Source organism: Anser cygnoides, chromosome 11, assembly GCF_040182565.1.
Source record: "Anser cygnoides isolate HZ-2024a breed goose chromosome 11, Taihu_goose_T2T_genome, whole genome shotgun sequence".
Classification (NCBI taxonomy): domain Eukaryota; kingdom Metazoa; phylum Chordata; class Aves; order Anseriformes; family Anatidae; genus Anser; species Anser cygnoides.
In genome coordinates this window covers 19,392,323-19,408,211 of record NC_089883.1, presented here as the reverse complement: position 1 = coordinate 19,408,211, position 15,889 = coordinate 19,392,323, and the positions used below count along the sequence as shown (strand labels likewise).

The 15,889-nt window shown below is 33.8% G+C and overlaps 1 protein-coding gene across 1 annotated transcript in view; it reads left to right on the top strand.

Annotated features, from left to right (window-relative positions):
• Window positions 1-15,889, top strand: part of UNC13C (unc-13 homolog C) — a 161,110-nt gene that overhangs the window by 41,257 nt on the left and 103,964 nt on the right. Inside the window, exons 6-7 of the mRNA XM_013177313.3 lie at window positions 4,966-5,037; window positions 11,506-11,725. Coding sequence (XP_013032767.3) covers window positions 4,966-5,037; window positions 11,506-11,725 — 292 coding nt within the window. The remainder of the gene's footprint in view (window positions 1-4,965; window positions 5,038-11,505; window positions 11,726-15,889) is intronic.

The following is a 15,889-nucleotide window of genomic DNA, read 5'->3' as shown; positions in this document are numbered from 1 at the left end:
GTTCTAAAATGTTTATTATAAGCCTTAGATATTTCATGAATGTCCCAATTTATGCTGACCATTGCAAAACAGAAAAACTATTTTATGACCAAGAATTTAATCCTAAATTAAGTTATGGATTCTGTAAATGTCTTGTCCTCCATATCATATATGCCAAAATCATTAGGGAAAAAAAATGTAAAAAACTTATCTGTGTATTCCAAATATTCTTCTTTCTAATGATGTAAAAAGACTGTTTAGGACTCAATCACGATGCTTCCCATATGGAACTGAACAACCTTAGAAGATACGTAGATAATGAGAGATTGGAATTGTTCCCTACTTTGAATAAGCATTTCAACCAGCTTGAATTATTTGATCTCTGTTGCAAAAGATAGATTTCCCAAAGCAAATGAAGACTCCTAGGTACTATGGTGTAATCTTACCTGATAACTAATCAACAACACATGGAAATATTTTCTCTTTCCACTGACTTTGATGTCTGTAAAGGGTTCCTCCTTTTATTCCCAATCCCTTTGTACTTCCATTTCTCTGCATTAGTTTGCATGTTTTCAGCATGTTACCTCAGTTTTATCAAAATAATATACAATTTCTTAAGATGATATCTTTGACCCCCTTTTGTTTCCATAACTTCATATTTTGGAAAATCCAATTTTCATTTAAAATGAACACTAGGAAATATTAAGACCTAACATTACTTTACAAGTAAAGTACTTTATAAGTATCTATTCCAAATGAGATATTTTTTAGTGGGCAGTGACTCCCACTAAGTCTTAAGACTACCCAGTGTCCTGATATTGCTGGCTAATATTTTACAAAACTGTAACTGCTTGCCTAGATATTTGTGTATTCCTTAAATATTAACAAGATAATATTGTGACATTTACCTAATATTGTCATGTTATGTACCCTGTGATGTCCTTTTGTGCCCCAGAGTAGTGCAAAAATATTTTTTTAAATGATAACATTAGCAGCCTTACCAGTTTTCCCTCTCCTAATATATTAAACTCTACTTTCCCTGTGTGTTATTGGATTGAGTCATTAGAAGAGGATAAGGCAGTCAAAATCCATCTACAGCAGCAGTTCTCTTTATTGAATTCACAAGTTTCACTATGGGTCATTGTTAGAGTTCTAGTAAAATATACCTTATAGGATGGAAAGATGATGAAAGCGATCATTCAGGTAGGTTTGAATAACAACACAGAGAGCTAGAACTTACCTGCATTTAATAGTGAGCCAAAGGGAAAATAGTGAGCCAAGGAAAATAAATAAATAAATAAAGAGTGCATGTGCTAATGTAATCACTGACTTCTATTTTAAAAAATAAAAAAATCTCTCAGTTCAACCAGAGAGAGGAATAGTAATAATTATAGTGGAAGTTAGTTCATGTAACTCGTGATTGCCATATAGAGGTGTGATCTCTCCAGTCATAGACAAAGGTAGCTAACTCTATTCTTCCATCTCGTTATGCTTTAATCTTTGCTTCTAATGTCATTTCAAATGTTTTAAAAACTAGAAAATTCCTGGTTTCTTTTGATTTAAAGGTGACTTTATAGAGTTTAATCACTGTAATCAGGCAAATATCTTTTTCTGATTATTCATGAATGCATTTTTACTTGGCTCTATCATTTGATCGTAACAGCACAAGAATTTGTGAATCTTTGTTGCTGTTGAACACACCAGAAGAAAATGCCCATGTCAGCTAAAATTATAATCCACTGATACTTTTATTTATGTAAATGTCTCCACAGCAGAAGCTAAAGCAGAAGCAGAGGCTAAAACTCAAAGTAGTTTATACTCTTTTAAGATTGAAGGCACTCATGTAAATTGTAACCGCAAAATTCTTACGGTTTGTATATTTCCAGAATGCTTATTAGATAAAAGTTAAATATCTGAACTATTTACAATAAATCTGGTATTTGCAGAACATTTTCTTAACTAATTAATTTTAATAGTCAAAATGAATTAAATATTTTAATATCTGTAATATCAATTTAATATATGAATAATAAAAATAGTTGTAAATCTGTGGGTTTCTTGGTGTTTTTTCTTTTCCTTTTAATTCTACTGGATGGCAATCATAATAATATAATTACGTTCTGTTATTTTCATGCTTATGATGTGTTCCAGGAATTAAAAATTAGTTTCAGAAAAAAAAATAATCAGTATTTCAGAACAGAAACATTTTGTTTATGTGCTTTCTCTTGAAGATGTAGTTTATTCTGACAGTAATGCATAAATGGAAACAGTCCAGTAAATTTAATCCATAATGGCTGTTAACTTCATTGGTTTCTCACAAATCCCTCTAGATATCATTTTCTTCTATTATGTCCCAAAATGATAAACAATTTATGAAGAACAGCCTAATTATTTGCTTCCTATTAATCTTTGTTATTGCATATAGGACACTGTACTGTGATTTTAGACACATTTCTGATTAAAGAGCAAAATGGCAAACTATGTGATTCCAGGCATAACCCTTGGAGACTTGTGTCTCAAGGACACATGGCAAAGTCAAAATTGTTTCCCTACTTTGCTTTTTCTCACCAGAAATAGTATCTGTTCATTGACTTATACCAGTAGAGTGTAACTGTAGTTCTCCTGCAGACTCCTGTGCATTGACTGATAGATTGCTGGAGGACAGAACATGGTATCTTTCACTACCCTGCAATCAAGGTTAATGTTCTTAAGCTCCTTGTACTCCTGTCCTGATAAATAGTCCACATTGCACTGTAGCTTGGAATGTCTTGGGCTGTGTTTTTTTAGAATTAAAAGGATCAAACCACTTTCTAAGTATAATAGACATGAAGATTAGAGGTCAAAACTATAAAAGTAATATACTGCAGACAAATAAATGTAAATGGCTACCTTCCAAGACTTTGAGAAGAAACATATGCTTCAAGAGGGATCAGAAGATAAGTGTATTTAATATGAATATTTTTAACCTATAGTTCTACTGATTATGAAAATTTACTTTTCCTCTTGATGTTCTTAATTTGCTTACCGTTTATCACTTTGATATGCGGTTCCAGTAGAATGTGGTTTTGTCACAGAAAGTTTGAAAAAGCAAAGTCTGGGTTCTCTTCCCTTTTACTTTGCCACTCACTGGCATAAACCAATGGGATTTGCCATATTTACAGAAATAAAAGCAAGACATGGTTACAGAGAAGCAAACAGAAATCTTTCATCCCTAATAATGGGAATCAGGAAATAATCAGGAAAACTGATAGCAATTTAATGCCATAGGCTTGGTAAATTGTTGAGAGTTTAAAAGAAGAAAGGGGGTTCTTTGCATCCCACATTAACTGTAATGGACAATGACAAATCAAATCAAACCATTCTGTTCCAAGGATGATTTTTTACCCTGTAATTGGTTTCACAAGATTAATAATTTTATGTTTGTCTGCAAGTTTAATAATTATTACGGGAAACTTACTGAAAATTGAATTGGTGTGCTCTCAGGAGAAAGTAAAAAATTAAAAGTAAAATGAACAACCTTAATATCTCTAAATACAAAAATCTATTTAAATTATGTCATTGTTCATGATTATTAAGTGGGAAGAAATTGGAATTGTCATTCCATCCAAAGACTAATGACTCAGCTCCTCTGCTGATATGAGCCCAAATTGATTCTGACCCAATATGTATTTACCAAAAATGAGATTGTAATATGTAAAATGTCATTGAAACTTTTGCTGTAATAGCTGTGTAATGGTGGACTACAGAGACCCAGTTTCACAGCAAGGTGAAAATCTATATCCTCACAACAAAGGCAACAACAGATTTAATGGTCAGTGTGTGGTGGCAGCATAACTGATCAACCTTACACTGCTAGACTGTGAGGACAGCAATGTATGAAAAAGAAGCTGGATTAGGGAATAACAGATAAAGTACAGGTATATGGACAGACTTGGAATGACTTAGAGAAGGGGGAAGGATTTGCGGGCCCAATTTTGCAGGTAAATTATAGGAATATTTGCTTATTTTTATGGTTAATATTTGGTCAAGTGGAACAAATTTTAACTTGTTTCTGTCAGACAAAAAGGATTACTGATAGCAAAAGTGATATTCAGATTTGAGATATTATTTGGGAAGCACATAGAACTTGTTTTCCTAGAGTCTTTTACCTTTTAATTGTTATACCCTCTAATTCTCAGGGACCCATTTAAATTACACTAATATGGCAGATAGGAAGAGATAATTTCCTTGTTTCTTGTACATTAAAAACTATCTTGAGTCCTTTTGTATGTACTGTACTACAGCAAATGTGACAACCAAAGACATAGGCCTTGTAACATACATGAACTGGGAGGTGTTCATATACTGATAACATCTTGTGGGCAAAAGAGCAGAGACTGAGCCTTTTGTCTTCCTCCAAGAACCAAGGTATTTCTTTACTGTTGAATGAATATTAAGTGTCTTTGAAGAAAAACTTTTAGGTTTCGTAAAGACTTTTTCATTTAAGGTGAGTAGCATTTTACACATATTTGCACACTTCAAAAAATGCTCAGTGAATTAAAAAAATTATCAGGACTGAAAACGTGAACTATAAGACTGCTGCAAAATGATCTCCCATGTTGCTGCAGGCACAGAAATCTTCCAAATTAGGGCAGGTTGCCTATCCTTTTACCATGTTAATTTGGTTGGCAAAGCGGAAAACCAGTGACAGCCTGTGATTTAAAAAACTGAGTCACAAACCCTGATTAACAGATTTTATATTAGAAATGGCAGCTCAGCTAGACACTGCTGATAGAAACAGTAATGATGATGGAAAGCTTGCTTCCATTACGTGCTGAAAACTTAAAAGTTGTGTGCTGAAAACATTAACTGAAAGTTTTTGTAACTCCTGCTGTTACGCTTTAATCCAATTAGATTAGCATAATATAGTACATCTTACCTTACATCAGATTCAACAATTTGAATTAGCACTGTAATTTTTAACAGTTTTTCATTTGCTTTAAACAGACACTTGCAGCTCGAAAATCTGGTATTTCCATGGCCATGCTCATCCGGACCTCCATAAACAATGAAGAAATGGTAAGTGTTTTCAATTGAAGGTTTAATTCATTTAAATAATGGAGAAATCTTTGTTTAAGGTGTTTTAGAAATTTTCTTCATTAGACAATCCAAAAGGGTTAAAACTGAGTGCATAAGCATTTCTTTCATTGTGCGTGAACTTCCAGGGACTTTAATGGCACGAAGCTGCACTAAGGGAGGTTCAGACTGGATATCAGGAAAAATTTCTTTACCATGAGGGTGGCCAAACACTGCAAAAAGCTTCCTAGCAAGGTGGTTGATACCCCATGCCTGTCAGTCAGTGTTCAAGAGGTATTTGGATAATGCCCTCAAATAACATGCTCTTTTAGTTAGCCCTGGAATGTTTGGCAGTTGAACTAGATGATCTTCGAAGGTCCCTTCCATCTGAATTATTCCATTCTATTAAGTAGAATTTGCTGCCTGATCCACAGTGACAAGACTGGTTTGTCATTATCTTCTGCAAGTGCAGCCAGGTGCTGTGCTATTTGAATTTTTCCCTCTCCAACTGCTGTTCAGAACTCCACATGAATCAAATTTTGATCCTTAAAACTAAAGCTAACTGCAAAGGATTGCATGGAAATTCACATTTTTAAATGGCCAGGCTATAAAATGGCAGGTAAATGTTGCATCTCTAGACAAAAATTAATGCATGATGGAAGAAATGTCATTAGCTGGCTGTCTATTAATATCATTAATACCACTAGAAAAATAGATCATCTTGTGGTTATGGAGACTTCTCTGAAAAGATAGCTTAGTGCCAAAGGCAAGTCAAAATGACAAATAGAATATCAAGAATTTATAGAAAAATACAGGAAAACACTGGCATTCATTATGCTACTGCATTAACCCATCAAATACTCAGCCTTGAGGCAGACTAGCTCAAAAAATTTGAACAATGTTAAGAATCACAAAAAAAGAACAAAAAAAAGATAATAAAAGGCATAAAATCACTCCAATGCAAGAAAGACATAAACAAATAAGGTCTGTTCTACATGGTGAATGATGTGGTGAAAATGTATATGGAAAAATTATTCACTGTTTCTCCTAGCACAGAAGCTAGCAGTAACCCAATGAAGCAGCAGGTGTAAAACAAAGAAAAAGAAAACTGTCTTTGCACAACCTGTCACATTTTCATCACCACAGGATTAGGGAGGAGCATAAAAGTGTTAAGAAGTCTGAGAAAACAATAATTCTATTGTTATTTAAACTCCAGCTGTTTTCTCCAGACTTGTTTTTGAATGTCATTTTGTCCTTATCCTGCAATCCACCCCACACTGGATTCTGAAGGCTGATTTACTCCAAAAGTTGTCTTCTGTTGACTTGCATCTATGACAGTAAGAATTTTCTATGCCAGAAAACCTTGTTTTCCAAAATATTTATGTGGGGAGACCTTTAGTTTTAAACTGTCTTTCATCATGTTTTACCAATCTGTTTTCAACAGCCATTTCTCTATTACACCATCAATTAGAATGAGAGGACTCTGCAAGGAGGCTTGTGGAGATGTTTTTGGTTTTGTTTGTTTTTCTTTCAGTTCTTATAGATGACTGAGACATGTTTTGATTTTGTAGATATAACTCCTACTAATTACATATGTGATCCTCGATGAAGAGAATTTTAATTCATACAAGAACTGACCAGGATAATCTTTTGAAAAAATCCTGTTCTTATAGCTCATAAAATTTGAATATTGTGGTCTTCCATTATTGATTTCACTTACAGTTTGCAAAAGAAAATGATTTTAAACAAAAATGAAACAGGTGTTATTTAGCTCAGTAAGATTTAAATTGTGATTCAAGCAGATTTATATGGCTGAACTCAGCATGCTTAAAGAGAAGCATTAATTTAAATGTATAAAATATTTTGTGTCCCTCAAATTTTTCCTTTGGTTTTCCTCATATTTCTTGTGCAAACATAGTATTCTAGAATATATCCAACATTGAAAAAAAAAAAAAAAGGAATGTTGACTTTTCCTTGTATTGTTGTTAAGGTCCATAGAAGAATGGAGAAGCAGAATTTTGACAGTCATTCTGGGAAATAAAACCCATATCACAAGTGTACACACATCTATCACTCCTCTCTGATTTGTTGTGAACTTTTTGTGTTTATATGGTAATCATAAAGGAACAATTTGGTAATGCTCATGGATGGATTGATGAGATAGGAAACAGCTGTTGTTTGAAATGAACTTTCAGCATTTATTTTGTTCTGCGATCTTAAAATAGCAAGAAAGGTCGACAAAGCAAAGAACAACTATGGAATCTTAAGTATTGTAAGGCTGAGGGAAAATTCTAGAGAACAGACTTATGTCATGCAATTGGTGCAAAATAACATTTTTCAGCTATGTTACAGTTCATACATAAATATCTGGTTTTAGTGAACAGACCCTAAACTATTCCATGCGCTTTACTGAAAAATGTCTACTAAGTAAAAAAAATTCCACTCATAAATATTACTATCTTTTGTGACAACAAATTCAGGTTCAACTATTCAATTGTATGCCTGCCTTCATGTAAGGACTACCAGGTTGGGAGTTTGGATGACTAAAGGTGCAAATAACTTATGGAGTTGGTACTAATTGCTAGAAAATGCAGGATAAGAAAGAATAATATGGACTGCACTACTAGATTCTGAGTTAAGAAGTACTGTTCAGGAAAAGAAGAAATATCAGTGGGCCACTCAATGTAAACATTTCTCCACTGGTTGTTTTCAATCATGAAAAGCTAATGAACTATGATCCATGAGAAACTAAAAGGTAAAAATGTACCAAAAATATTCTTATGTCATTGTACTCTAATCTCAAGTTAATCCAGACTAAATGGAGAACTGAGTACTAGAAATAGATAATTCTTAGAAATCTCTAAACAAAAACACCAGTGGAAAGTCAGACAACAAAAATAATTTAAAAATATAAAAGTTAATTTGATGAGGATAATATAATTTTTACCTCAAAGAACAGATGAATAAGAGAAGCCTGTCTTATGCCAGTCCTTGTTAAATGTACTAAAGTAAAAAAAAGCAAGTGAGTGCTCTTTCTAGAATAGATACAACGACAACGGTACAGGTGGTAAGACTGACTTGCAACTTTTAAAACACATGAAAAGCAATACTTTTCTACTTAGTCTGCAAGTGGCCAGCAGAACTTAATACCCTGAGACATCACCAAAACAAAGTAGGGCAAGTTATGAAAACAAAAAGAACAGATACTTTCAGGGATAAAACAACTCTTCAGATACTGTCCACAAAATCAGATGAAATAATAGTCACTGATGAAAGTTAAGGAAGAGAATACCCCTTAGGGAAGTTATTCCTCTGATTAAGGGTTTTCTGCTTTTTGCTTTTTACTTTTTACTTTCCCTCAACTTTTTCTGGAGGGAATATTAGTGACTCTGATGGAAGCAGGTTATTTGACTGGTTAAATCAGTTATAAAAATGTCTTCAGTATGGAAATTACTTGAACTAATGCTTTTTATTAAAAATTCCAATGGCACTTACTCAAAAAAATAAATCATGAGGATAAATACTGTGAGCTTTGCCACTCAACACTGCTATCCTTCTGGTATATCATGTTCATGACCCTGTGAGTTTGTATGTTCTCAACTCTGATCCAAAGATGTTTTAAGCACTGTCAAAGTATTAACTTCAGTGAGGCTTAAGCATATGCTTTCTCTTCAGCATCCATTTAATTGCTTTGCTGAGCAAAGATGTAGAGATGCAACTTCGTGAAAATAATACATAGCTGACATTGAAAAAGTATCTGAAGTAATATATGAGAGATACAAACTTCACTTGGAAGGATAGGCAGATTAAATAAAGAACCCTCCTATATGTTAACAATACTAAATATTGCCATGCATATAATAGATACTTTTAAGTGGAGCAGAGTACTAGGAAAGAAAGCCTATTAACAGTAAGATAAATACAGTTCTCCTTTAAAATTGTGCTTTGTTTTATTAACAAGACAGCAGCCTAGAAAGGGAAAGATCATATTCAGCAGCAAAACTGATATTTAGATTGTGTCTTTCAGCTGAAAACTTCATTTATACTAGGACGTATATTACAAGGCGTTTTGAGCTGTGCTATTTCATTACTTACTGCTTTTTCAGAAGCAGATAAAAGTTACTGGCAGAATACCAAAATGATTTATAGCTTATGAAAAATCTGTGAGGCTGAATTAGGGTGAAAGGGTGAGATTTATACTGATGCTACCAGAGTTCAGGAGTGTAAGAGTCATTTGCAAAGAAATATTCAAAGACCTGGTGGTTTCTGCTTTCTAAGAAACACAGTTCCTCAACAAGCAGCATAAATTCACTTTGGGTTGTTTTGGAAGTTTTCTTTTTGATCTCCGTAGCTAGTAAGCTGTAACATGAAGAGCAGGGGGCGGAAATATATACAAAGACAAACTTTTCTTTCTTAGGTGGTTGTGACTAGCCCACTCCCTCTTAAACTTCCAAATTAAACCAAAATAGACCTCCCTTTCTTTAGGGAGAGTTACCAGATAGCTAAGTTTTTTAGAAAAGGCTAAGAAAAGACCACTTGAGAGCAACTCAATATTTTTTTTAGTCATTCCTGCTGTATTAGTTTCTTTTCCTAGCTTTACAGTGTACACAGAGGTGCTAGGATCAAATGTCCATGAAATGTGTGATTTCACAGAGTAGAAGTTGTTATTAGAATGTAACTAGCAACCTTAAATCACAGCTATTAAACCCTAAGCTACTTAACACCATTTGTTTTCATTACTTCTAGTGCTTGAAACTACGAACCAGTTGATTTATAACTACAATGTAATGGTTTTTATGTGGTAGCAAATGTTAATTATTTGATGGCTCTGAGTATGCAATGTTATGCAAATATGTACAAAATAAATCTTTTATTTTTATTAGACAAATTATTAGCAGAGTATCCCATATATTTGAGGGGAGATGCAGGCACATAAACACAAGAACATGTCAACATACTGTTAGAGAGGATAACATCCTGTATTTGACATGTGCTTACCACAGGTGAAGAAATATTAAAATTATTAGTCTTAACAAGCACTGTAACTGAGTATAATCAGTTGAAAACTGCAGCTACAGCCCTTGTGGAAGAAATACATAGATCAAACAATAATGGTTGTATTTTCTTGGTTCCAGTTTAAATTCCTTTTCTGTTTCTCTGACTCCACCCTTAAGCTATTTCTTGTTGCTTAAGGAAGATCAATCCTTTGAGTATATTCATACTCTTAACTGGTATTCTAACCTAGCCATGTTTTTTTATATGTAATCAGAACGGTAGCAGTAAATATAAAGTTCATATGAACAAACCACACAAATTCCAAAATGTTTTTCCCCAGTTTGCTACAGCTACACAACCAGCATTACTTTGTGTTATATCCACACAAGATGAAGTGATGGTAGAATGGATTTTCAGAAATATCCTACTTCTGACTGTGCTACCTTTTTTCATGTGGTTTCTTCCTATCAGAAGCAATCTATTGATTTATAAGGGAGTAGGTCTAGAACTTCTAATACATGCATGGCAGCTACCTGTGCATTTAATGAAAAAATGAAGCAAGGTCATATTTTTGTGTACAGTCCAATTGCTGCTTACAGACTGCAGAGTTTTTCTTATTTTCAGTAAATCAACTGGACTTGAAGGACTTGAAAGATCTGGGTGCCTAAAAACAAAGCTTGAGTAAACAAATCAGATCAGTGATGCTATATAACCCTATCTTTTATATAATACTCCAGTGACTGCTTTGTCAGTTTTCAGCTCGTTAAGCACTAAGGAGCTGAGATTCAAGTTGTTTGTAATACTAATCAGTGAACAGCTGGTAACTCTGCTCTTTCTAGAACTGGTCATGCCTGCTATAAGCCAAAAAAGTCAAAGAAATGGGTGTCTGTTTCTAAGAGAATGGATCATTCTTGCTTATTAGGTAAAAATCATCTTGGTTCCTAAAAAGGAAACCATCAGCATGCTACAATGGGAATACAGAACTACAAAATTTAACCTGGTTTAATTCGATGATGAGATTATTCAGACATTAGTATTAAGGAATAGCAATGTATATAATCAAGGTATATTCTGTGCAGTGTGCCTAAGTCCCCATAGGAAGTGTTTAAATATTGAGAAATAATGTTAGAGAACTAAAAAGCATCAGGGAATGCAATGCTAATAAATTTTTTAATTTCTGCCTCAAGACATAGAAGAATGTAGAGCTCTGTTAATAAAATAATTGACTGAACTGTTTCCAACTTAATTCTCCCATTTCTATAATCAGTCATAAAGGTCATCCAGACTTCCTTTGTTTTCGAAGGGCAAGAAGAAATAAGTAAATCAGTATTTCACAGATGAATTAATACTTCTATGCATATTCTGATATTATTATTATTAATATTGGAAGTGTAATGACATTCTTTAATTCCAAGTTCACTTGTACAAAGCAGTACTTCAAGTGAAGTCCTGATATGTTTTTTTCTCACTCAACAGAAAATACATGTTTTCAAGAAGACGTTGCAGGCTTTGATCTATCCAATATCATCAACTACACCCCATAACTTTGAAGTTTGGACAGCTACAACTCCTACATACTGTTATGAATGTGAAGGTCTACTTTGGGGCATAGCAAGGCAAGGCATGAGATGTACCGAATGTGGTGTTAAATGTCATGAGAAGTGCCAAGACCTTCTAAATGCTGACTGTTTGCAGAGTGAGTATTTTCTGTAAATCTAACACTTCCCAGTACATGACACCTTTTGATTTTGTCTGTATGCTCAGATATTTTCTGAAATAAAGGGCCAAATCATCAGAAATTAGCGAAGACATGTTGATTTTCTTTTGTTCAGGATCTAGCCAGAAACTATGAAAGTTAATTTTGTTCTTGGAACATGAGGAATGTTGCCGGTCAGTTGCAAAATAATGTTTTGTAGCATCAGTATATTATTTACTTTCCATTGCATATGGCAGCATCCAGAGCAATTTCTTTCATGAAGTTAGCATTCTTTGTTTTAACTCAGAATAACAGAAATGTCAAAGCAAAGATAAAGAAAATACTAAGGATACTCATTGTAGTCATAGTAATATGATTTCAGCAATCAAAATACCTCATTAAAATTATCTCTGTAAACCCATATGGTTCATATGTTAGTGGTTGTAAATACTTTTGAGTACGCCAGCAATAAGGATTATGCTGAGAGAATATCTGCTATTTCAAGTCATTGTAACAAAGGAATCTTAAAGAATATAGATGGCAAGGTAAAATAAATATTACGTACTTGTTAGATGGTCTTTCGAATTTACCTTATGAATATTACAGTGCAATTAAAAATGTAATTCTCTTTTCAGAAGTAGTTAAATCACTATAGTAGTATCCACAGGGCAGGGGGAAGAACACAAAAATAGGAGGAGTAAATCAGATCTTTTCTCTTCCAAATACCAAATCGTCTACATATACCGGGAAAATATCAAGCAGGAAGTACTTTGGGACTAGAATTAAGATGAAACATCATATTTATCTTTTTCTTTGGACTGGAAAACTACATGCAAGTCAGCTAGTTCTGAGTATAATACTTTTGTATTTCTGTGTTTACATTACCTCTAATTTGGTTGCAGTTTGCTTCCTCCTATGCAAGGATACAGGAACTGTTTTTAAATGTTTATTTTGCCACACCTCCACAGAGGTTGAGCTGTTATAACCACTCAAAACTAGCAATCCTTTCCTTGTATGTGGTACAACACCTTCAAATGATAATTACAAGTCAATCCCACTTCTCCCACTTCCAAAGAAAGAAACTGCGGCCAAATTGGTAAGAGATGAGCTGTTTTTGTAGGTAACACAAACATGCACTTGGCACGAGATGCATCCTTCCCTGTAACAGCTGAAGCTTGGCTAAAGCTGAAATACATAGAGTAAAATTTTCAGCTTTTCCTCAGTTTCACTTATCTGAAACAAATCTCACTCACTCCAGAGTTTCCCTGGCTCATGAATTATTGCCAGCTCCAAAATACATAAAAAATACTTCAGAGAGCTATACTGCCTTCATAGAATTTTTACAAATATATAAATGATTAGGTTGAGAGAGAGCTGGCAAAAATAAATAGGATTGCTAGTCATCTGTGCTATAAACATGTTGTAAACATTAAACAGCTTAGTTTTGAAAGAGTGAACCTCTAGAAGATATACTATGGACAAAAAGAATTTGACAGATCTGAAGGCTCCTGATATTCACATTTGTACACAAAAGTTTTTGAGCATCCTGACGTGTTTTTTCATCAGATTCATTATGCAGTGAGTTTGAATATTATGCTACTTCAAACATTTTAAACATAAATGAAACAAGGTATGTGGACTTCAGCGTTCAATCAAGAAAAAAAAAAAAAAGAATTGACCAGTACAGTTGGATAAATGGCTATTTGTAACACAGCTGACGTTAACACACCATAAAGTGAAAGGAATGCATTTCATTGTGGTTATTTTTAGCACAGTTATCATTTTGGCTGACCTATAATCACTAGGACATACTGGCCTCTAAGCTTCTGTAATTTTTTTATTCTTCTATATGTAATGACTACTAATGTAGACTGTAGAAACAAATTACCATCTAAAGCTCTTTAGGGTCAATATCTAGGCTTGTTTTAAATTAGGTTTTTAAAAAAGAAATCAGTAGTATATTTGTTAGACTTCTCACCTTCAGCAAGATGCCTCCTTATAGTATTAGGTATAATATTAAATCAATTGATTCCAATCTTGCTGAGTTTGTATTAGTCCCTAGGGTAAAAGGAGCTTGTTAACTTATTGCACAAGGTAAGTTATGATATTGTCTTAATTTGTCTGATCAATACTGCATGAAAAAAGCTGTTGATACTGTCAGCAGTAAAAGATACAAAAACAGTTGTAATAAAAATTTAGTAGAAATAGAAGGCTATGCTTATTTTTCATAATTTTTTTTTAATTTTTTTTGCATTTTGATGCATATTCCAATTTTATACTGTCTCAAAAATCAGTAAGAATTTCTACAGAAATCCACAATTGTCATTCAGAATGTGTCCATGGTTTGTCCCTAGGTTATGATATTATATCCTTAAAAGAAAATGGAAAAGATTGTTTTCATTCATCTTGCAGGAACCACCTGTCTCAATTTCTAGGCAGCTCAGTGATCATCAACTCATGAAATAAAATTACTGGAGAACTCTCCAGATGGTATTTGATTTCATGGTTGCATTTAATTCTTTTTGTATTAATTCCTAATTTTAGTGTCCTTAATCTCCTCATGTCTTGTGAGGAGAGGCTGAGAACACTTGGGTTGTCTAGTCTTAAGAAAAGGAGACTAAGAGGTGAGCTCGTTGCTCTCTACAGCTTCCTGAGGAGGGAAGTGGAGACAGAGACGCCAGTCTCTTCTCCCTAGTAATCAGTGACAGGACATGTGGGAATGGCACAAAGCTGCCATCAAAAAATATGATGACGTTTGATGGTATTGTAGAGAAGGAACTGAGTTTCCTCTACAGTGAGAACAGCACTAAAATATCTGAATTCTAATTGCAGAACAAGTTGTTTAACATTTTTTTATTTTTTTTAACCATCCATTTAAAAGGAGCAATAATCCTTTGTACCTCTCAGGAGCTGTGTTAAAAAGACTAACTAGATAATATTTTTGCAACCTTTTGGAAAGGTAATATACTTATTGCTGCTAGTGATGATGATGATTTTAGTCTCATCAAGAATTGGAATAGCCTGCTTAGCACTGCAGGGATTTCAGTTTATGCTTCCAATATTTGTAATACCATTCTGAAACAAAAGTCTGATTATTTCTTTCCTCATACACACACACAAGATAAAAAGTATGGACATGTTTTTGTAAGTTATTCCAGTGCGATGTGTATTGCAGAGACATTGATCAGAAACACTTTATACTGACAGACAGAGGGCACTTTATAAAGAGAACTGTAAAGTGCCTCTGAGATTGGTTATGACTTTTAGAGATAGAAGACTCTCCACAACTCTCTTGGGAAGAATTATGAATAAAACCTGTAACAGCATGGTGTCCTTATACTTTATTTATTTACAGTAAAAGTTGCAGTGGTTTTGAAGTCCCAGACAAATCAGCACCACTGCTTGAGTATTTTATTTCTTTTCCAGAATTATTTTATAGGATAGACCTGACATACCATCATAGGTTAATACAGTCTAGCAATCATTATCACATAGATAATATACTTTAATCTCTTCTATCATCCTCATACACTTACTGAAATTACTAATAATGAAAATTTTACTGAAGAGTAGAACCTCTCTATTCCATACATATTATTCACCTGAGTGGTTACTCAAGAAGCATTTTACAAAAAGCTGTGAAGTTTAATAACACACAAGCACATGTATTGTGTTGATTGAGTTTTAATATCACAATTTAGTGCCTACTGTTCAGCTTTCTTCTTATGTTTTTTGATATTTGGTAGTACTGTGAGAACAAAGTGTGCTGTCAGGTTGCACTCCGGGTGATATATGGATGATCACCAGCATATCAGCAAAAACAAATGTTATTCTGTCTCATAACTGATCCTGCAATACCTGTGTTCCGTCATTCAGTTTCTGTGGAGACTGGCCTCTGCAGCAAAGAAATGCATTTCTTTGTTGTAAATATATTTGTTTTATTAGGAGGTTCTCCGCTTTCTTCTGTCCTGAAGTTTGCATCTACTAATAGGCCTGTATCTTTCTACTTCATAATAGGAAGGAAGGAGACTACAGATCTCTCCCTCGAATCCTACCCTTGGTCTGCAGCTGTTAAGAGCAGGGTAATGCAGATTCACATAATTCTTAGTATGCAAAACTAGATTTCATAAGATTCTCTAACCTCATCTATTTCTTTCCAGAAAC